General features: G+C 56.9%; 2 protein-coding genes across 8 annotated transcripts in view; both read right to left on the minus strand.

Annotated features, from left to right (window-relative positions):
- GATAD2B (GATA zinc finger domain containing 2B) overlaps window positions 1-997 on the minus strand; it is an 83200-nt gene extending 82203 nt beyond the window's left edge. Inside the window, exon 1 of the mRNA XM_068540850.1 lies at window positions 802-997. The gene's annotated coding sequence lies outside the window, so the exon portion shown is untranslated. The remainder of the gene's footprint in view (window positions 1-801) is intronic.
- A 4026-nt stretch (window positions 998-5023) lies between these two features.
- On the minus strand, window positions 5024-20226 carry DENND4B (DENN domain containing 4B). 7 transcript variants are annotated; one of them, XM_068540853.1, is made up of 29 exons: window positions 19434-19831; window positions 18747-18895; window positions 17658-17997; window positions 16800-17052; window positions 16476-16545; window positions 16106-16275; window positions 15789-16033; window positions 15297-15363; window positions 15142-15200; window positions 14829-14973; window positions 14378-14553; window positions 14123-14223; window positions 13152-13367; window positions 12465-12610; window positions 12025-12164; window positions 11806-11932; window positions 11179-11385; window positions 10706-10834; window positions 9528-9717; window positions 9124-9291; window positions 8472-8863; window positions 8190-8312; window positions 7819-7988; window positions 7593-7734; window positions 7128-7364; window positions 6479-6596; window positions 6222-6387; window positions 6069-6133; window positions 5024-5968 (listed from the first exon to the last, which is right to left on the minus strand). In XM_068540853.1, exons 2-29 carry the CDS (start codon window positions 18754-18756, stop codon window positions 5823-5825), a joined length of 4518 nt encoding a protein of 1505 aa, XP_068396954.1. In that variant the 5' UTR covers window positions 18757-18895; window positions 19434-19831; the 3' UTR covers window positions 5024-5822. The 7 variants fall into 7 exon arrangements, with proteins under 7 accessions (XP_068396954.1, XP_068396955.1, XP_068396956.1 ...); XM_068540854.1 differs by lacking the exons at window positions 18747-18895; window positions 19434-19831 and adding an exon at window positions 19899-20226; XM_068540855.1 differs by lacking the exon at window positions 18747-18895.
- Between the last annotated feature and the right edge of the window lie 883 nt (window positions 20227-21109).

Below are 21109 nucleotides of genomic sequence, written 5' to 3' on the forward strand. Positions count from 1 at the left end.
AGTCCGGATTTGGTTTAGGAAAAGGTAAGTTCTAGTTCCATCGACCCTCAGGCACCGAACTGGGATACAGATCCAGTGGGTCCCAGGAGCCCAGCTGAAGAAAGGGGTAGTTTAGTCCCTAGAGAAGACAAGTACCCACACAGGCTTAGACAATTCCCTTCTAAGGGAGGACGAGGGAACGGTGGACGATGAAATAAAGGAGTAAAGGTTCTGCGTTCCAGATCCCTTCGCCTAAAGAAAGGTAATCATCCCGTGCTTCCTTCACCCTTAAGGATCCCCCATTTGTCCCAACCGCCAGCAAACACAAGACTGAGAGCAGGGAGCGGCCCCCGCACCCTGAGGGCACCACTGGGGGTGGAGAGAGTTAAGGGGGGGCGCGCTAGAGAGGAAGGAGGGGAGCATGGCGGGCCTGAGGCAGTGAGTGAAAGCGGGGAAGGCGGGGGAAACGGGGCGCGAGGGAGGGGAGAAAGAGTAAAAGGAGAAGAAATGAAGGGACACGAGCTGGGGGCGCGCGAGGCCGAAGTGAAAGACCGGGGCGCGCGCGCGGAGCTGGGGGAGGGGATGAGGTGAAGGGGGAGCGCGAGGCGGGGGCGCGCGGTGCCGGGGTGGGGGGAGGGGGACGCAAGGCGGGGGCGCGCGGGCGGGCGTCGGCTCGCGGGCGCTTCCCCTCCCCCCGCCCCTCCACCTTTCCCTTCCCCCACCTCCGCCACCACCGCCTCCTCCCAGCCTCCCTCCCTTCCTCGCTCCTCACCGCCCCCGGGCGGGCGGGCGGCCAGGCTGGCCTAGGCCAAAGCTCCTCACCTGGCGGTGGCGGTGTAACTCCCGGCTAGCTCGCCTCCTCAGGCGGCGGCGGCGGCGTCGAAAAAGGAAGAGGCGACGGCACAGTAGGTTCCGGACCCCGCTGACGGGACCGGGGGCGGGGGTGGGAGAGGGGGGCGGGCCGGACCCGGGCGGGCGGGCGGAGCAGACACTGCGGTACAGACGGGGGCAGCGGCGGCGGCGGCGGCTGCACCGGCGGCGGCGGCACCACACAAACAAGGACGCTGATTGGGTAGCTGCCAAGCGCCTCGACTCCGCCTTCCCCACACGCCACGACGCCCATTGGGCGACCTGAGCCGGCCTCCCCGCCCTCCTCTTCTCGGCCACACCAATAGAAGACGGGATGCCGGGGCTACACCCCACCCTTGAAGAGTGAGTGGCTGGAGAAGTGATGATTGGCGTACTTAAGATCCAATCGTAAACGGAGGAGGGGGATGGTCTAGCGGGGGCGCGTTAATGGGTACCTCGGCCAGTCCCAGACACATCCGGGTCTTCAGCAGCCCATTAAGTGTCGGGGGTCAAAAAATCGCTTCAGGCTGCAACTTTACCTTAGAGACGTTTTGGTCCCCAGGCAGCCGCCGTACCCCAGTATCCCAAAACCGTGATTCCCCTTTGGCCTGCTCTCGTTCTTCCAATTCTAAAGATGGAGACTGGCGAACAGCGCTGGGCTCTGTGTTGGGTGGTGTTTCATCGCGACAGAATCCAGAAATTTAACGATAGAAGTAGCTTGAGGCGCTCGGGCCTTGCAGTCTATTTGGGGCGTGGCCTGTCTCCGTCTGCCAAAGGCCTTGAGCTTCCTGGTCTTCATTGTATCCCAGCACGGCCCTGTCGTGACTGAACCACGACAGGAGAAAAAAAGGCAGCTAGCCAAATTGCTGAGAAATTACGCCGTGCAGAGCCCTCGCAGCTCCTTCCCTCGGGATCTCTTGGTCTGGTCAGGTTCACAGTGAGGGAAACAAGCCTCCCACTCCACCGACTCCACCTAACTCAAGGCCCAACTCCTGCTAGCCTCCCTACTTCCCCAAAGCAGTTAGGCCCACCTAAACTCCCAGCGTTTCTCGAGCACTTACCACAAGTATTGTTCTTGAGCATGTGAGGATAGGGACCAATTATCAGAGTCAGTGTGTTGAAGGAATAATAATAGCCAACGTTTTGGGAAAAGAGACTGAGGCACTGTTCTATATATGCATCCTTATTTATTCTTTTAAGAGCTATGCGTGGGTTATTTTATTTATTCCTCATAACTCTGTGGGGTAGATGCTGTTATCCCCATTTTACAGATGAGGAAAATGAGGTACAGATCAAATGACTTGCCCAAAGTTACACATGGTAAGTGGCAGAGCTGAAATTTGAATCCAGGTAGATCAAGAAACAGGTTCAGAGAGGCTAAGGAACTTGAAAAGGTCAGACAGCTAATTAGTGACTAAGCAGTGGTTTGCACCCAGAAATAACTGGTTCCAGAAGCACTAGAATGTGTTTTTCGAATCATTTAGAAGTCATGCTGTGCAATAGAAATGAAACTAATGAAGGACATGTCCACAAAAATACAGGTGGGCCCCCGAACACACACACGTGCAGAGGCATGCCCCAATTCTAAAGTGGGTAAAACACCTTCTCTTTCCAAGAACATGGTCTCTGGAGTCCAACTGTCTGGGTTTGGATCTCTTACCAGTTGTGTGATTTGGGTGCAAGTTACTTAACCTCTAGTCTCTATGCCCTAGTTTCCCTATCTTTAACATGGGAATGCTTGATGAGTACCTTAGTTCATAGGGTAATGGTGAGGATTATAAAATATACATTTTAAATGTTCAGAGGGGTACTTCCCTGGTGGCGCAGGGTAAGACTCCACGCTCCCAATGCAGGGGGCCTGGGTTCGATCCCTGGTCAGGGAACTAGATCCCCCGTGCATGCTGCAACTAAGAGTTCGCATGCCACAACTAAGGAGCCCGCGAGTCGCAACTAAGGAGCCCATGTGCTGCAACTAAGGAGCCCGCCTGCTGCAACTAAGACCTGCAAATAAATAAATATTTTTAAAAACAAAAGCTCAGGATAGTGCTAAGCACATAGTAAGTACTCGGTAAACATAATATTAACTATTATGAGAATTTTCCTCACTTTTCCAACAATTCCACCCTCTTAGTTCAAAATTCAGCTTCGATTGGTATTCTACCTGTAGTACCTGTCTTATACCACACTGAAAATTATGTCATTTTAATTCCTTCACTGGCTTGGTTATTTCACACACGATACAAGACCTATTATGTGACTAGACACTCTTCTATGTGCTGGGGATATACAGTAAATAGGACAAAGTCACTGCCCTCATGGAAGGTACAGCCCTCTTTCCCTAACCTGCTGCTTTGTCCATTATCAGTTCAGTGCACTCTCTGCTGTCTGAAGGGCCATTCTTCAAGGGCTGCAAGGATATGAGAAACACAGTGGTGGAAGATACCAGCCTGAGGAAGATACTAGTGAGGCCTGAGAAAATGCCTTTCAGCAAAATTAAAATCAGGCCGTGGAGGAGGAACTTTCAATCTGGAGCAATCAAGCTCCAAGAAAGACAGATAAGCAAGGCCACTGGTGTAGTGGACATGACTTGGCCCTATGCAGGCTCTATTTGTTCGTTTTCTTTTTGGGGCTAACATTTATTGAGTGTGCTTAGCACTTTATGTAGATTATATAATTAATCTTTGAACAACCTCCCCAATTTTCAGATGAGGAAAAACTGAGGCACAGCAGTTAAGTAACTTGTCTGATGTAATAAAATTAGTAAGTGCCAGAGACAAGATTTAACTAAAATTTGTCATACTCGAACCTACACGCTGTAAAGTCAGGGAAGAGAAATGGGGCCAGGTAATTTGGACTTATCCTGCCCCTCATACAGCTCCCTAAGCCACAGGACAGAGATGTCAGATGCTGTGGTGAGTACTTTGCTATTGGAATCCCCAGACACTCTCGCGGTTAAAGAATTCTGTAGTTCCACCCATCTGACTATAGGCCTGTTGAAAAATTGAGAAGCACAAGCTGGGAGGCAGAGTCATCATTATCATTTGTGAAGCAAGGGGCACTCTAGACCAGGAAGACTGTATGCTCTATTAAGGTAGGGACTGAGCCCCAAAATTCTCTCTATAATTCCAGACGGTTCAGTGCACAGCTGGGCATGCTACACTCAACAGAAACATGTTTTCAGGAAGGAAGTCACTCAACTTTGCAGAAGGTTGTTGGGGATGATACAGGGAAAGTTTGATTCTAGGGAGTGAGGTCTGATCAGAAACTGGGGTGACATGAGGGTTCCCCTCTGAAGAAGGCATCTCCTAGTCTCTGGCAAAAACAGATGGCATTTCCTAAGCCCCTCCTTTGCAGCTCCTTTAGGACACTGCTCAAGTTAGGATGGGGACGCATCCTCTGGCTTGAAGGTCCCAGAATTCAGTAGTAGTATGGCTCTCTTCATCCACCAATATCCACCCCCAGGAATTTGCACTAGAGGCTCATGTAAGTTATTTCCTCCATTGACACTCCTGCCCTCCTTCCCCAAGATATTTCTGTTTTGTTGGCTAATTCCCTTTGGTAATTGGTTTTGCAGCTCTGTTAGGAGTGTTTCCTGTGTTTATTTCATTATATAGGAAAGAAAGGGAGAAATCCGAGTGGACCAAAAGGATTAGAAAAATGATGCCTGGAAGCCTGAAGCCCACACGCAGTGAGCCCCTTAATCCTTGCCCCTGTCTTCCTGGTGCTGTCCCCAGGCTGAGACCCTGGTTGGAAGAGTACTGCCTTCAGCTAGAGCAACTAAGGAGGCCTAGAATGAGTTCCAGGGCTCCCAGGATGCGTGAGAGCTGCCCTGTGGAGGTACTGGAGAAGTTGGGAGGGGGAAGCTGTGGGGAGAGGAAAGAAGGCAGAGATGAGCTCAGGGCCCCCAGAGAATGGAGTCTTTGTGTGGGGTACAGATGAGGGACAAGGGGGTGATTGTGTGGGAGGGCCGGAAGTACCACACAGACTGGCACCACCATAGCCAGCACCGGATTCACCCCTCTCCTGCTCCAAGAACTCCCTGTGCCCCAAGGGACCAGTACCAGACCTGGTCAGGGAAAGCAGTGTGTGCCTGAAGGCAGCAAGGGACGAAAGGGTGTAAAGGAGGATGTGCAGCCAGGAGAAAAAGTGAGGTATCCCCCACCATTATCCCAGACTCAGAGAACAGGAGGCAGAAGAAAAAAGACAGAAGCAGCTTTTACTATATTACATCCAACAAAACTTCGCAAGGAACAATCCCTTATTGCACAGTCAGGGCCCTGGGTGGGGGAAGCATTCCCCAGGGTGGAGTGCACAGGCAGGATCAGGGCTAGAGGGGCACCAGTTTCTCCTAAGGGGAGCCTGGGACTCCTCTAGCTCCCACCTCCTAACTTTCAAGGAGCTACAAACCACTGGACCATGCGGCCCCATTTCCCTTCTCTTTCTCACTATCCATAAGAACCTCATAAGCAAGGGGGCTGTGGCTCCAGAATAAATAACTTAAAATAAAATACAAACACTAAGGTAGAAAGGCATGGAGAGCCTTGGGCTCCTTCGGCAATTCTAGGGAAGAGGGACCATCATTGGTGGGGAATGACATCCCTCCCTCCCATTCAGGGCAAAGGCTCAGTAGCTCTGTATCTTTCTAGTTGTTTTTTAAAACAAAAACTTATAAAATGACCAGGGCAGTGCAGATCTGTGGGTACCCTGGAGAGGAGTTCCTGGTATAGGATGAGGCGGAACAGAAATGTGCCAGCTCCCCCCAGGCCTCCTCCAACATCAACATGAGCACAGAGGGCAGGTTGGAGATAGGGGAATTGTGACTTTTGGTAACAGTGGGTCCCTCTTCCTGCTGCCCCAATTCAGAGCCTACGGCTGGGCATGCTTCCCAGCCTATTCCTAACTCCTCTATGAAAGCAACAGGGAAGCAGGTTATCTCTAGAATCCATTCTCCCTCACCTCCTCAGCCCAGGCTGGAGAAGGAAGCTTAAGGGTCCCTAGCATTCCAGAGGTGCTCCAAAATATTTTCGGCAGTCAATGGCCTTTGGGGTGGGCATCTGTGCCCGCCGCTGCCTCAGTTCCTCCTTGCCCATGCTGCTGGCCAGCTTGTTAAAGGCGGACTTGTACTTCTTGTCGAAGGCCACTAGGAAAGAGGGTGGAGGTAGGTCAGTATATGAGGATTCCAAGCTTCCACACCTGGCCCCAGATCCCTAAACTCCTCAGCCCCCTGCCTGCTCCCTCACCTATGTCCACGTGGTCCTTGCCCAGAGCAGCCAATGTCAGGAATAAGATCTCACGGTAGATGCCCCTGGAGTGGAGACAAAAGGGTGTAAGTGAGATAAAGGGGGTATGCAGCCCGGGACAGACCAGGGACCTCTCAGATAGGAACACGATACCTCTGTAGGTGCAGGCCAGTGGGAGGGGGCCCTAGAGTTTCCAGCAGGAGCCCTATAGCCTTGTGCACCTCATTGAGACCGACATGGCGCAGCACGGACTCCAGCAATGCTAGACTAAGGGATGCAGGTACTGGGCCTGGCCATACCACCCGCTGGGGGATCTGGCCTGAGTGAAAAAAAAGAAGGTAGCCAGGATTATTGAACACTCTAAGTCTGGGACCTTCCCCTTCCCATCCTAGGCCAAATACCAGACTCACTGTGGACCCTCCAGAGCACATAGAGAGGTGGGCAGCTATTGGGGTCAGAGGTCAGGACATCCCACAGCAGCCGCACCTGCACAGATGCTGGATCAGGCATTATCCAAGGAGATGGGGCCTGCAGGGAGCCAAGATAAAGGAGACAGGCTGATGGAGTGGGAGGCAGGGGACAGGAAATGGACAGGCGTTATTCCAAGAGACAGGGACATTACAGGACACAGTCAAAGAGAAGAGAGAAAGGAACTCTTATTCCCCATGGGAATGCAAGCCCTATGAAAGCAAGGACTCTGTTTTGTAATCTGCTACATCCCTAGTGCCTAAAACTCTGCCTGGAACCTAAAAGGTGCTCAATAAATATTGGTGCAATGAATAGAGCAATAAACAGATGAACATTAACAAATTATTTTCTGGGTACCAGGCACTACACTAGGTGCCTTAACAACAGCCCTGTTTGTGGGGGTGGGGGGCAGCGCTTATGCCATTTTACAGATGAGAAATTGTAGCTCAGAGTAGTGAAGTGAAAGGGCCAGGAATCAAACCAGGTACAACCAACTCCAAAGCCTGTGCTCTTTCTATAGCACTGAAGACACAGAGGACTGAGAAACAGAGCTGGGAGATGAGGAAGCAGGGACCATATCAGGGAACTGACCTGGGGAGGTGGGGAGCCATCACAGGAGGCCAGCACCAGGCATGGCAGAATACTGGGCAGGCGTAGCCGCTGGAAATACCACAGAAGGTTCCAGAAGATGATGGGGTGAGCAGCAGGCAGCTCAGGCAACGCCAGCACCTCACTGCCCTCGTTCTCTACCAGCGACTCCAGTTCCTTACGCAGCACCAGGGGGCTCAGATACGCCCATGCCCCACTCTCGACACGCCGGGAGGTACCCTGTCAGGCACAAAGCGAGAGGGCAGTGGAGGGCATGTACCACGGCCCCATCCTCAGAGCCACAATTCCCACTGGGCCACCATGTCCAACAGCTTCTGGGACGTCCCTTGCCCTCAATGCCTACCTCTCCCCAGCACCACTGGGGCCACCCACAGGGCAACACACACACACACACACACACACACACACACACACACACTGCTCGTGCCCCTTTGGCCCAGCCCTTACCCCCACGTGTCCGTTGCAGAGCTGGGGCTCATCCAGGGCAAGGCAGAGCCTGCGGTCACTGAGCACAGGGCCTGGGCCCCCAGGGACAGGAGCATCTTTGCTGCCACTGGCACCAGCAGAGGCAGGCTTGGGGCTGGGGGCACTGCAGCAAGATAGCAGGAGGAGGGTCAGCCCTCGGACCTCCACCTCCCTGACCCACCCACAGCACTCGCCCTGCTTTGGGCACCTGGGTCGGGAATCAAAGGTCTGGACACTGAGTAGGGGCACAAAGGGGCAGGTGCAGAAGGGACAGGTTGTGTTGAGGTTGGAGTCGTCAGGTGCCCAGCCAGCCATGATCTCCTCATCATATACCAGGGAATCACAGGCGCGGCACAAGGAGCAGCTAGACAGCAGAATCTGCAGGCAAGAAGACCCCAGGAAGCAGGCCCCTTTTGGCCTCTAGGCTCAGGAGCCCGTGCTCCTTCCCCAGCCCCTCTCATCTTCACATCACAGCCCAGGCTCCTCCCACCTCCTCCCCAACCCCTGCCTTTGACAGAGTGAATGGGTGTGGTGTATGTGTGTGTTCAAGCACATCTGCGTGGGAGGGGTTATCCTCACTTCCAGGGAAGGTGGCTGGAAGGATCCAGGGGTGTCACTGAGGCGCTCTGAGGAATGGCGAAGGCTCACGCTGCTGAGAGAAGATTCTGAGAGGTCCCACTCACTGCCCAGAGAGGCTGAGCTCTGCCATCGCATGAGAAAGCATAGTTAGCCACACCCATGCTCCTCTTCACCCAGATGCTGGCTTCAGCCACCCCTCAGGGCCCTCTCTGGGCACTCCTGGTTAGCAGCTCCTCCCCAGGCCTCCTGGTGCTCAAGTGTCTGGACCCTCCCCTCACTGGCTACCTCGGATGCAGTGGATCCAGGGCGCTCCCGGGGGCGCAGAAGGCTGTCCATGGGGCTGCGGCGGGCTGGGGGAGGCAGGTCAGGGGGCAGCTCAGGTGGGGGAACACGAGAGGCAGGGGAGCGGCGGGAAGGAGTGAGCAGCTGTTGGAGGCGGGCACCCAGCCCTCTTCGGGGGGTGCTGGCCTCATCCTGACGCCAGCCATCCTTGGGTACCCGCCCACTTGGCCCTTGCAGGGTTTCAGTGGACTGGGTACTCAGGGCTGAGCCTGTGTCCCCTGGGCTGCCTCCAGGTGCCGGCTCCTCCCCGGTCAGGCTCAGGTCTGAGAGGCTTCCATCGTGCCAGGGCACAGGTGATCCCCGGGGTTCCAGTACTCCCAAGGCCTCTATCACTACAGGGCAGAAAAGAATCAGGGAAGATGGAGTCCAGCCCCTCCTCCAGGAACTGAGTGAACACAATTCCTGGCTGTACAGACTCTGGCACCACTGCCCCCACCATGGTGACAGTCCAGGCAAGATTCCCTCAGCATCTACGGTGCCCACCACAAAGCACCACCCGTCCATCCTGGCTCTGGCCTTCCCCTCTTTCACTGGCAAGTGGTCAGGGAAGCTGACGGGGCTGAGGGTTGGGGTGTGGGACAAGGGCACTCACTGTGGGCCACACCAGCCTCCACAGTGGGCTGTGCCCCTCGGGCACTACCCAGGCTGCCACTCTTCACCAGGCGCCCCATAGGCGAGGCAGGGTCCCTCAGGCTTCGCCCAGCCCAGGTAGTCTGGCGCTGAAGGGGGCGGGTAGGGGAGGGGCGCTCCAGATAGGGCTCTGTAAAAGACAGAGAGGGGGTTGAAAGGCAGCCAGCTAGAAACCCAGCCCCCGGTTCCAAAACAGAGCTCCTTACGTGGACCTGGATTTATAGGGCTCCTCCCAGGCAGAACTTCGTCTCTTTTGTTACCAGCCAAGTATAGTTTATCCACTCTGAGAACACCCAGTGCCAGCCACTAGACCAGCCCCAGCTCTCCATGCCTATCCCCCTGCCCGTGTCACCAGCCCCTACCCACCTGTCTGGGAGCCGCCTGCCTCTTGTGCTGCCGTCTCTGCCTCCTCCTCCTGCTTCTGATGCTGCCACCGCTGCCGCCGTTCTCTCAAGGGCTGGCGGAACTGAGCAGCCCCCAGGACCACGTTCCGGAGCTTGGCCCAGCGCAGGCGCCCACCCGGTGTACCAGACGGCCACTTGCTTTCCAGCACGGCCTGCCAAGCACAGTGCCCATGAAGATGGCCTACTTGCATACCCTGGCCTCAGCCTGACGCCAACTGCCTGACCTGGAGCCCCAGGGACCACCTTCTCCTCCAGACATCCTGCCTAGGACTGTCCTGCCAGTGGCTCAGCCAGGAACAAGAGCCCAGAAGAGACAGTTGGCAGCTGCCACCCTGGGGTTCTAGAGGAAGCCAGAAGCAGTAGCAACAACCTGGATCCAGACTCTGCTGTTTATAAACTATGGGCTTTGAAGAAATCGGTTCATTTTTTTGGTCATTAGTTTCCTCATCTAAAAAACAGGAAATATAGGTTAGTATCATGGTTAAGGGCCCGAATTCAGGAAACATCGGCATGCCTGTGTGCATCCCCTAACTCCCTAACTTACTCACTGTGGTCCCTCGGACAAGTTACTAAGCCTCTGCAACCTCATGGCCTCATCTGTAAGATGGGGACAATAATCATTCCACTTCATGGGGCTGTGGTAAAGATAAAATGATTTGATGTGGAAAATGTATTTGGAACAGTGCCTGGCATATTGGCTCCCACTATTAGCTATCATCGGGAGGTAGCAGTACTCGCCCAACCTCCTTGTCAGGAGTATTGTGGGTGAAAATCAAAGCAGCCAAGTATGAGAAAACCGTCTGTAGGTGCTAAGGCACTAGAGGAGCACAATGGGTGACAATGGTGACAGGACCTTGTTGGATTGCATGGGCCCGATCTCCAAGGAGAGGGGAGAGCAGCAGGTGTCAGTGGTGACAGGACCTTGTTGGATTGCATGGGCCCGATCTCCAAGGAGAGGGGAGAGCAGCAGGTGTCAGTGGTGACAGGACCTTGTTGGATTGCATGGGCCCGATCTCCAAGGAGAGGGGAGAGCAGCAGGTGTCAGTGGTGACAGGACCTTGTTGGATTGCATGGGCAGCATCCTCCCCACACACATACCTGGCACAGGCTGCCATCCCCCCCTCACCCCAAATGAGGTACCTTGTTATAGTAGCCGTAGGTGATGGTGTTGGGCACGATGCCTGCCCGCCGCATGTCCAGCATGACCCGCACGGACAACACGGGCTGCCCATAGTGTGAGCAGAGCTGCATCAACACCCGATAACACACCTGGGCCAGGAGACGCGCAGGATGAGAGCGGACTCACTCCCAACCCAAATCCTCAAGTCTCAGCGAGCACCCTTCTCCAGCCTCCCCAATTCTCACAGACTTCACTGGCCCCTGGCAGCTCCTGGGCTTGCCTCAGAGCCACCTACCCTTCCTGCTGACGCTGCCACCCTGCGGTCTCCACTGCTACACCCTGAACATGCTCATTAATTCAGTGAATGTGATGGAGCACCCGCCCAGCTCTCAACTTGTGCCCGTGCTCCCCGTCTGCTTTCCATGGTCACCAAGTTTCCCTCTCACAGCCCCCATGCCTGCACAAGCCCCTGGGACTGGGCGCGGGTGCCCACCTCGTCGGGCAGCACCACCTTGCGGCTCTCCATCTGGCGCAGCACCTGGTAAGCCGTTTGCAGTGCCCGCACCCTGGAGGGCGCCAACCGCACATAGGCAGGCAGACACAGGAACCACAGCCCATAGCAGTGGCCCAGCAGGCACCGGGCCCAGAGCTCAGGCACAGCTGCTGACTTTTGCGCCATCCTCTGTGCGATCTTCATCTCCTAGGTAGGGCAGGGGACACACCTGGGTGAGTACGATGCCAGGGCAGGGCAGATCTTAAAACAGTGTGGGAGAAGCAGCACCCTCCCTGAGGAAGGGTCTGTGCGCTGACGAGGCGGGAGGGATGCTGCACACACAGCCCAGGATCCCCAAGCAGAGATGCCTAGCTTGAGCATGGGCAGGTGCCCTGGAAGAGGCAGCAAGCCCCTGGTTTCCCAGAGTGCTCAGAAAATGAACATGAGGATGATGACAGTGGTAACAATAGCTAATACTTCATGTGCCTTTTATGTGCCAGACATAATTGAAACCTTCCAACAACCTTATGGGGTAAATACTATTATACCCATTTTACAGATGAAGAAACTGAAGCAGCAGCCCTTGGCCTGAGCCAGATGCCTCTGGGGGGCCCACCTGCGGGTTACCTGTTTGGTACGGTGAGGGGCAGGACTGCTGGGGGCACTACGGGATGGACCTGGCACAGGCAGAGCCCCGGGTTGCTCTTGAGGAGACTCAAACAGCTCAGCCTGTAGTTCGGGGAACCCATCGTAGCTGGAGGGGCAGAGAAAGGCAACATCAGGAGCAGTCGGCACTAAGTCAGTCTATGGGGCCTCACAACAAGTGAGGGGACAAGAGGCTCTCACCAGTACTGGGGGGTAGATTCACTGCCCTCTGGCGCCGGCGGCTCCTCAGGAGGTGTGATAAAGACAGTGAGCTCACTTCCCGACAGCTCCTCCAGCTCCACCAAGGGTGTTGGCTCAGGCTTCTCCTGCTCTGGGTGGACCTGGAGCAGGATGGTAAGAGAATGAGCATCTCCCAGGAAAGCATAGCCACAGGGAAGGAGGTAGTGGGTCCAGATTCCACCAAGGCCCTGGAGACAGAGCTGGGGGATGGAGTGAGGAATGGGAAGACGGTATGTCTATGAGGCCGGTCACGTATGCTGCATAGGCTGTGCCCTGTATAACTCCAGGGGCACCATCCCTGCCACAGAGGAGATGTAGAGTGTTTATACCTGGGATAACAGAGACTGCCAAGAGGAGAGCAGAGGGCAAAGGGCATGAAGAGAAGGGATAATGCCCAATACCTTGTCAACACAAGAGTCAAAGAATTCCAGGGCAGCATGCCGAGCAGAGCCAAAAGAACATTCCTCAATGAACTGCGAGAACATCTGTGTGTGCAGCAGCTGGGAGTACAGCTTGTGGCTGGAGCGTTCCCGGGATTTGAGGAAGCCTGACGGGTGAGAATGGGGCAGAGAGGAAGGTTACCAGGGGTCCCTACCACAGGCACCCCCTTCCGAACCCTTTTCTTGGCTCCCTGCCAACTTGGCATCCAAGGCCATCAAAGCCATCCCCTCTTTGGCCCCTCTGGCACCACTACACCACACGCCAAGCCGACCAGCTCAGCTACCCCAGCACCACAGTCCCATGGAATCCCTCCCTTTTATCTGTCGGCACCTAGGACCTCAGACTGGGGAGTCTCCAAGGGAAGAGAGTTTCGCCCATGGGGGTGGCTCACCACAGGCGTCACTGTGTCCCCACCAAGCCCAGGGCTTCCCAGAGGGCAGGGCCACAGCTGGTTCATCTTTGTACCCTTATCCCCTCTCCAAGCCCAGAAGAGCATACAGCTCAAAGCTGGTGCCCACAAAAACGTGTGCTGAGTGAAGGAACAAGAAACTGTGTGATTCCCCGTCCCCCTGGGCTTCCCCATGGGGCCCAGCCCCTGGCCACCCCTCCCGTGACACCCTCCCCAAGCAGAGACAGGCTCCCTTTACCCTGCAGGAAGAAGAGGTTGTCGACATCACGAGACCCCTCAGAGGGGGCCTGGGTGAGCGGGCGCAGGAAGTCCCGGTAGCCCTTGAGCAGGCAGGCCATGAAGCGGAGGAAGGCTCCCTGGACCTCGCGCTCCAGCTGGGCCCGGCGGCCGCACACTGCCTCATAGTCTGTCAGCAGGAATTCCAGGGAGGCCTCCTCCTCGGGTCCAGTATATGCTGGGGACCAGGGCAGCCTGAGAATCAGGGCCAGCACCCGTAGGGCTTGCCTCAACCCTGCTCTTCACACAGAAGTCACTGTTGCTACCCCACCACCGGCAGGTCCTAACAGACCTGGTTCCAATTGTAACTAAAAAGTTACCTTCAGGGACTTCCCTGGTGGCGCAGTGGTTAAGAATCCGCCTGCCAATGCAGGGGACAAGGGTTCGAGCCCTGGTCCGGGAAGATCCCACATGCCGCAGAGCAACTAAGCCCGTGCGCCACAACTACTGAGCCCGCGCTCTAGAGCCAGCGAGCCACAACTACTGAAGCCCATGCGCCTAGAGCCCGTGTTCCGCAACAAGAGAAGCCACTGCAATGAGAAGCCCGCGCACTGCAACGAAGAGTAGCCCCCGCTCACTGCAACTAGAAAAAAGCCCGCACGCAGCAATGAAGACCCGATGCAGCCAAAAATAAATAAGTTAATTAATTAATTTTTAAAAAAAAGAATTTACAAAAAAAAAAGTTACCTTCAGGTAACAGTTTCAAGCCTCCCCAATGACAAGCTCAACCTCCCTGACATATTCAGGAATATTAATGTGACATGCGCTTCCCTCTTGCTTAAACTAGAATTTGAATTCCTCTCACTTCCACCAAATGAAAGCCTAACTCCTCTAACCTCCTCAAGTAAGGTCAGCTCTCCACAGGCCTCCCCAAACTGGAGGTTTAAGGTCAATGACAGTTTCCAGCCTCCCACCCCCACCCACGCTCCTCACTCTGATCCAGCTGCTGGTACAGGTTTGTCAGTGTAGTCAGCAGAACCTTGTAGGGTCTGCGGGGCAGGATCCGAGGGGAGAGGGGCTTCTTTTCCTCAGTCCTGTGAGATAAACAGAGGAAGAAAGGGTGATGGGGCTCCTCGCCAGCCTCCTCCACGTTTTGCCTGAGGCTCCTTTTGAGCAGGTACACTGCATACACCAGCCCTCTCCTGCCCCCCACCTCGAAACCCCCTGGACAAGACCCAACCCTCTTACTGGAAGAGCGTGTTGGTATCAAGATCGACACAGATGACATCCGCAGGCGGGTCATGCAGATCGAAGTAACTGGAGTGGATACCCACGATGAAGGGCACGGGGGCGCTCAGCACGTCTGCCAGCACTAGCGGGCACAGCGGAATGTAGGGGCACTGCCAGTGCAGCGGGAAGATCATCTAAAGCATCAGGGAGTGAGGACCAGTGAGCACGGCATAGGGGCAGCAGGAGAGGGGGCCTTGGCCCTGGGGGGTGGTGCCTGTTGAGAGAAGCTGTGGGAGTTGGGCTCCAAAGAAGAGCTCCTGACGGAAGCTGTATGTCCTGTAGGTCGTGCCCAAGGGTAAAAGGCTGAGGAACCCTCCCCAAGGAAAGAAAAGTAAGGAGAATCTAGGTAGGGACTGGGGCACCAGAAAGAACACTCTAGGCAAGGCAGTCTGGGCAGGGTAGCACTCACAGAGACGAGGGCCTCGCAGACGCTGGTGAGCAGGTCCGGCCGCAGTGAGTGGACTAGTAGTTTGTGCTCCGTGAGCACAGCCAGCAGCAGCGTGATAGCCAGCTCAGGGCCCAGGCTCTGCAGCAGCTGCAGGAAGCTGGCACCACTGTGGGCAATGCCAAAGTGGGAGAAGAGTCAGCAGGAGGCCTTTCCCTAGTCACTGGGCACAGACACCACCTGGGCCCAGCCTGCACAGATCTCAGCACCTGTGCCCACCTGCCTGGCACTTACCATGTCCTTGGGTCATCAAAGCCCCCCCAACCTGGGCACATACCTGAGGGGCAGGGGTGAGGATACAGGCTGGCAGAGGAGCAGGTTGTCATAGGGAGACATCTGGGAGACAGAAGATCCATAGGTCAGGATGGTGAAGACTAGCCCCTGGCAATTCTCCTCCTCCCATCTAGCCCCAGCCTCAGCCCCAGCTCTCACCTGCACCAGGATGCGGGGTCTCTGTGGGGAAGGGAAGGGGACATTGTGAATGAAGTGGGAGATGTGCCTGGGGGAGAGAGGGGTCCAGTCAGAGGCAGACTCCCAGTCTACTTCATTCAGCCACATTTGCTCTTCTCCTTCACCTGTCCACAAGAACCTTACTCCTCCCTGAGATCCACCTCGAGACCGGTGTGAGCCATCAGAGCCTCCATTATGTACAGCATTTGTGCAAATCAGAAAAGAGATTCCCTCTGGGCCTGCAGAGCCCCTGGCCAGGACTTAGCTAGCAAGTGTAGCCTGGATTTCAGGCCCCACTCAGCCCCTCAGCCAGGGGCATTTTTGAGATGGACCAACTCTCCAGCCACACACTACAGGCCCATCCCCACTCCTCTGCCCACCCAGCTCCCCCTGCCCAGCCTAATCTCGTCCATCTCTCCTGGCCTCCCGATCCGCTCATAACCCTTCCCAGTGTCGGGGAAGTCTCGTGCTCACGCTTCCAGGGGCAGGCGGTGGGGGCCTGAGACGGAGTAGCGGTAGAGGAAGGTGAGGAAGGCGCGGAAGGCAGGGAAGGCAGGCCAGCGGGACAGCACAGCGATGGCACGGCGGCTGCGCACAGCTCGGCCCCCCAGTGCCCGGCCCCGCTCCACGGCGCTCAGCAGGCCCAGGGCCCGCGCTTGCCGCTCCGAGAGCCTGGTCCTCGGGAACGCCTCGTAGAACTGCAAGGCAGCACCGTACACCTGGCAGGGGCAGAGGGGCAGTCAGGCGGGCCCTGTGGAGCCCGGACCCCTGACCACACTCTGCACACCCACCTTATCACCAGCTGCACCCGTGAGCACAAAGGTGGAGAAGACGGGCACGGGGTACTTGGTCTGGGCAGGCCAGCACTCGATAGTGGCCCCCATGGGCAGGCAGAAGACGGGCACTGACTCGGGCAGCGGGAACGCCTCATTGTCCTCCTCTGGGTAGCGGCCCAGCAGCTCTGCACCCCCGGCAGAGTGGGGGGTACCCAAAAGGAGTAGGGTCCATCAGACTCCAGGGGAGGGAAGCACGGGATCCCAGAGAAGGGCCAAGCGGCAAAGGGGAAGTGAGTTCTGTGGACACTGAAGGTACCAGCCAAGAGGCACCAGGGCAGAGGGACACAGAGGGTCAAGGGGTTGGAGAGACAGAGGGGCTACTCACCTGCCTCATACACCAGCGTGTTGGCCTTGGCCAGGCCCACCTTGTAGCACAGGTACACTGCTGGGCCCCACTGCCCCAGAAATGGCAAGAGACAAGCAAACACACAGCTAACGAAAGTTTCTGGGGTTCATTTTCTCCACCACCCCTACGTGGGCTTTGTCTTTATAACTCCCACTAATCCCAGTCCCCCAAGACGAGAGTCACGCCTCTGGGCCCCGCCCCGCCGTTAGACGCCTTGGTCCTCAGATACCCTTTGTGCCCAGTGTCCACACCGTCACACAGAGATGGTGCAGGTCTCAGCTCCTGGCTCAGGGCCCCACTCACCATGCCAGGGTTGAGGTTGCGGGGCAATCGGCAGTAGGTATGAGGCGTGCACTCGCCCTTGCTGGGCAGCACCAGGCAGAGGTCAGTGATGCCCAGGGCATGCAACCCTGCCCCCTCTGCTGCCCGCCGGTAAGTGAGGTAGGTGCGGGGGTGCCCAGGGCCTGGAGGGGCCAGGTTGGCTGAGTGGCTGTAGGGTGTCGTAGCTAGTACTTGGAAGCCAGGCTTGGGACGTTCCTTCCCCTCATACAACACCCTTGGCACAGAGAACAGAGAGAGATGTCAAAAGTCCAATACAGAGGAGAAAGACCCCAGTCCTGCTAGATCTGCCTACCTAGTCCTACCTACTCAGCCTAGTTAAACCCTAACACCAGGGCCCACTTCTTGCTGAACTCTACCCTCCAAAATCCTGTGCCCCTCTTCTGCCCTTGGCTCTACTTCTTGATCAGTAACAACTCCTCAAACCTTCCATGGTTCTCAAGCTCATTAATAAATACTAAGAATAAAAGCTACCATTTATTGACTCTGTGCTAAGTCCCTTATATGGATTATCTCGTTTAATCTTCTCAACCACCCTATGAGGAGGTATTATTTTCCCCAATTTACAGATAAGGGAAAAGGCCCAGAGGGGCTCAATAACCTGCCTAAGGTCACGTAGCTGGCAAGTAGCAGCACTAGTATATGCACCCAAATCTGTGTGAGAACTAAGTACGCACAACTTCAGGCCCTTCTCCCCGGCCTCTAGCCCACTCTCTTCCCATTCCCATTGCACATCCCTCATCCCATACCCCTACCTCTCCCTGCCTCACCCCAGATCTCCTCCCAGCCTCCCTTGGTGCCAGCATGGGTAGGTGCACACACCCCAGCTCAACGAGGGGGGGCCTGTCACGCCCCCTCCGGTAGCAGATGACTGGTTGAGTTCCACCCAGGAGCCCAGCACTGAGTTCCAAGGGGTGGCCCCCAGCAGAAGCCTGGATGCATGTGTAGCCCTGGGGCACCTCCTCGCCCAGGGCCCTAGCGATGACTGCCACATCTGTGATGGGCTCAGCTGGCCGGGGAGGGCGAAGGGGCCCACTGGGTTCAGGAACCCATGTTTCCTCAGGGATGGGTGCTCCGTTCCCTGCAAGCCCAGCTATCACGAAGTAATCCACCAGCCGGGGGGGCCGCTCCTCCGCCATGGCCCCCCCCTCACTCACTGCATCTGGAATGGCCAAGTGGGAGAGAGATGAAGCAAGGAAGGCTGGTGTTGCCATGGCAACCAGGGAGTCCCCCTCTTGCTTCCCTCCTCTTCCTAGTCCTTTCAAGGAAAAGCAGGATCAGTGGTCAGCCAATCCTAAACTCTCCCGCCTGTGACATCACCAGGCCCTCACAGCCCACCACAGCTCCTTAAAGAGACCAGGACCCTCCCTCTTGGTGGTACCAGCCCTCTTCCCAAAGAACCCAAACTCCACTCCACCGCACACAGCTAACCTGGGCTCTGACATCATAGTTTCTGTATCCCTTTTAAAGACCCCACCCCTCTTCACTCCCTAACAACAGAGATCACAATCTTTTCTGTAATGGCCTGCAATGACATCATTCCTTCTGGCCATGACATCATGCCAACTTTACAGTCTTTTTATGGATTTCTGGCCTTCCTACTCTAGTTGACATTCTAAGAACCTCATGAGCCAGCTAATATTCTTAAAGAGCCCACGTCTAGGTTTTTGTGAGGACTCCACAAAACCCAAGCTTTAAGCATCTTTTCGCCAGACTCAAGTGTCCTTTTTTCCTAACTTAGCTCCACTATCTGACAAAAAAACCAGTGCCCTCCAACCTCCAGGATCCTTAGGTATCCCCAGTTAAGTCCAAAGCAGCAGTGGGAGACAGTCCCAGCAATCCCCAAGCCCTCCTCCATGGAGCCCAGAGACAGAAACAGGCCCACAACGGGTCTTCAGTAACTCTTCTCACCTGCCTTCATGGCCCAACCCCAGGGAGTAGGAGCCCCAAGGGTCCCAGAGTGCCCCAGGGTGCAGAAGCTGGGAAAGAGCTTGGTGGGTGGCTTGCAGCTGAGGACCGAAGGCGTGGGGGCCGCTTCAGAGGGGAAGGGAGGTGACTTCCTGAAACAGTGGAGGGGAAGCTGCAGCTCAGCGGAAGCCAGCCTATGGGTGTGAGAGTGTGTGTGTGTGTGTGTGTGTGTGTGTGTGCGCTGGGGGGGGTGGGTACCGTTGAAGGTGCCAACACAGCATCATTCCAAGTTGGAACCTTAGACTAAAGGACCCGGAGCAAGGCAGAGGAGGCTCAGACTGGATCCAGGATGTACAATCCTACCTAACCTCCCACCCTTGCCAAGAGAAGAGGGGGCAAAGGAATCTCAGTAGCCAAGCTGGCTCTCCTTAACCTGGCCTCTGGCCACACACACACATACACACACCAACTCCCGCTTAATTTAGTCTCCACATCTGCGAGGTGAAGCCAGGAGTTAGCGTCAGCCTCCTGATTTAGCTCTGGGACACAGCCCCATGCCTCGTCCCGTGCTGGCGAATGGGAGCCCTATGCCCTATGCCCAAGGCAGCAGGCGGGAGCCATGAGGTTGAGACCAGCAGAAGAGCGAGTGGCCCCCATCGGCAGGACCTCCGCACCCGGGCCTCTCCTCACCGGGCCAGGGAAGAGTCCTGCAGAAGGCAGCCCTTTCTCCCTGGGGAACGCAAGGGGCAGGGGCGCCACTCCGGGTCGCAACGCCCACAAGCCGGGCGGCGGGAAGTTCGTGTTGGGGCAAAGGGCGCGCCGAGCGGGAGGAGGCTGAGGAAGGAGCAGGAGGGCAGAGAGGAGCGGCCGCGCAGGCGGCCGGAGACGTGACGGCAGCAGCGCCGGCCGCCGCGTGACCCGAGCGGAGGGAGGGGTGCTCGAGCTCTAGGACCCGCGGGAGCAGGAGGGGTGCAGGGCGCCGGGGCACTGCTAGCTAACTCCGGGCTGCACCATCCCCTCCACTTTCACTTCCCCAGGAGAGAGGAACCGGAACCAGATGTGCAGCGCCGGAGAACAGCTGGGGGAGAGCCCCCGCCCCGCCGGCGCTCCCTCCCTTCCTTCCCCGCCCGCCGCCCCGCCCGGTCCAGCCCCTACCTGCCTGCCCCGCGATTCCCCCCGCCGGCCGGCCCGCGGGCGGGTGGCTCGGAAGGCGGGTTGGCGGGCCGGCGGGCGGCGCGGCTACCCGGCCCCGGACATGTCGCACCCGACTCGGGCGCGGCTCCCGCCGGGGCGACGAGTGAAGGAAGAAGAAGCGGCCGAGGGCGCCGAGGCGCGGGGCGCCGTGGAGGGAGATCCGGGCGATCCCAGCGTCCCCGCCGCGCTGCGCCACTTGGGGACTGTGCTGCCGCGCCGCTCGCTCGCGCCGCACGGCCCTTCCGGCTCCCACTGCGCTGGGGGACGGGTGCTCCTCCGCGCGCCCCGCTTTCTCTGCTCCCCCTACCCCCCCTCCCCCCTCCCGGACCGCGGGCGCCGCGGGTCCCCCCCCACCCCCAACCTCCCGGGCCGGCGGCCGTGACCCTGGCAGCGCCTGCCCAGCGCCCGACCGCCTGCAGCGCGACCCCTGGCGGCTGGGAGGGCCCCTTGCACCCAGGCGGCTTCCCACCAACCAACCATTGCCGCAGGACACTGACCCCTGAAGTCTGAGGCGCTCTCCCGTCCCACCCTCGGTCCTACTCAGATGTGGCTTTCCTGCCTGCGTGAAGGCCCTGAAAGCCTAGTTTGCGGAGACCCAGGTGGCTGCCCCTACTTCCAGGTTTAGGGCACACTGCATTCCCTTCCAGCCTAAGCCAGAAGCTCTCAGTTCTCTTTTCTGAAAATGACAACAGTTTTGGAAAGAGGAAGAGGAGAGGCCAGGACTGTAGGGTGTGGGAGAGCAGAAGAGGTGGCGGTAATGGAGAAGGGGCACTACTCTTCGGTGCTGCATGGGGGAGAGAATAGAGGGCAGAAGCTCAGATGGTCAGAGGGCTAGCAACCCAAGCCAGAAAGAGGAAAACTCTTCAGAACAGGTTAGCACTCAAGCATCTGAATGAATGAGTGGAGAAGAGTGGGGAGGGTGAAGTGAATTCATGCATTGTGAGGGGGCAGGAATGAGACCTAGGAGCATGGGGTCAGAGGCTGGCCAGGTACCACAGCTAACTTCCAGGTCCTCTGGGCTTAAAGGGCCATAAAGAAGAGGGAGCCAACCTGAGACCTACCTGGCGTCAGTAGTTTTTAAATCCTCTCTCCTTGGGAGCCTTAGCACTGAGGCCAGCTACCCCCAGGAAAACTGGGATCATTCTACCAGAAAAATCCAGAGCTGAGAGCGC

The sequence above is a fragment of the Eschrichtius robustus genome, chromosome 3 (genome assembly GCF_028021215.1).
Source record: "Eschrichtius robustus isolate mEscRob2 chromosome 3, mEscRob2.pri, whole genome shotgun sequence".
NCBI classification, from domain to species: domain Eukaryota; kingdom Metazoa; phylum Chordata; class Mammalia; order Artiodactyla; family Eschrichtiidae; genus Eschrichtius; species Eschrichtius robustus.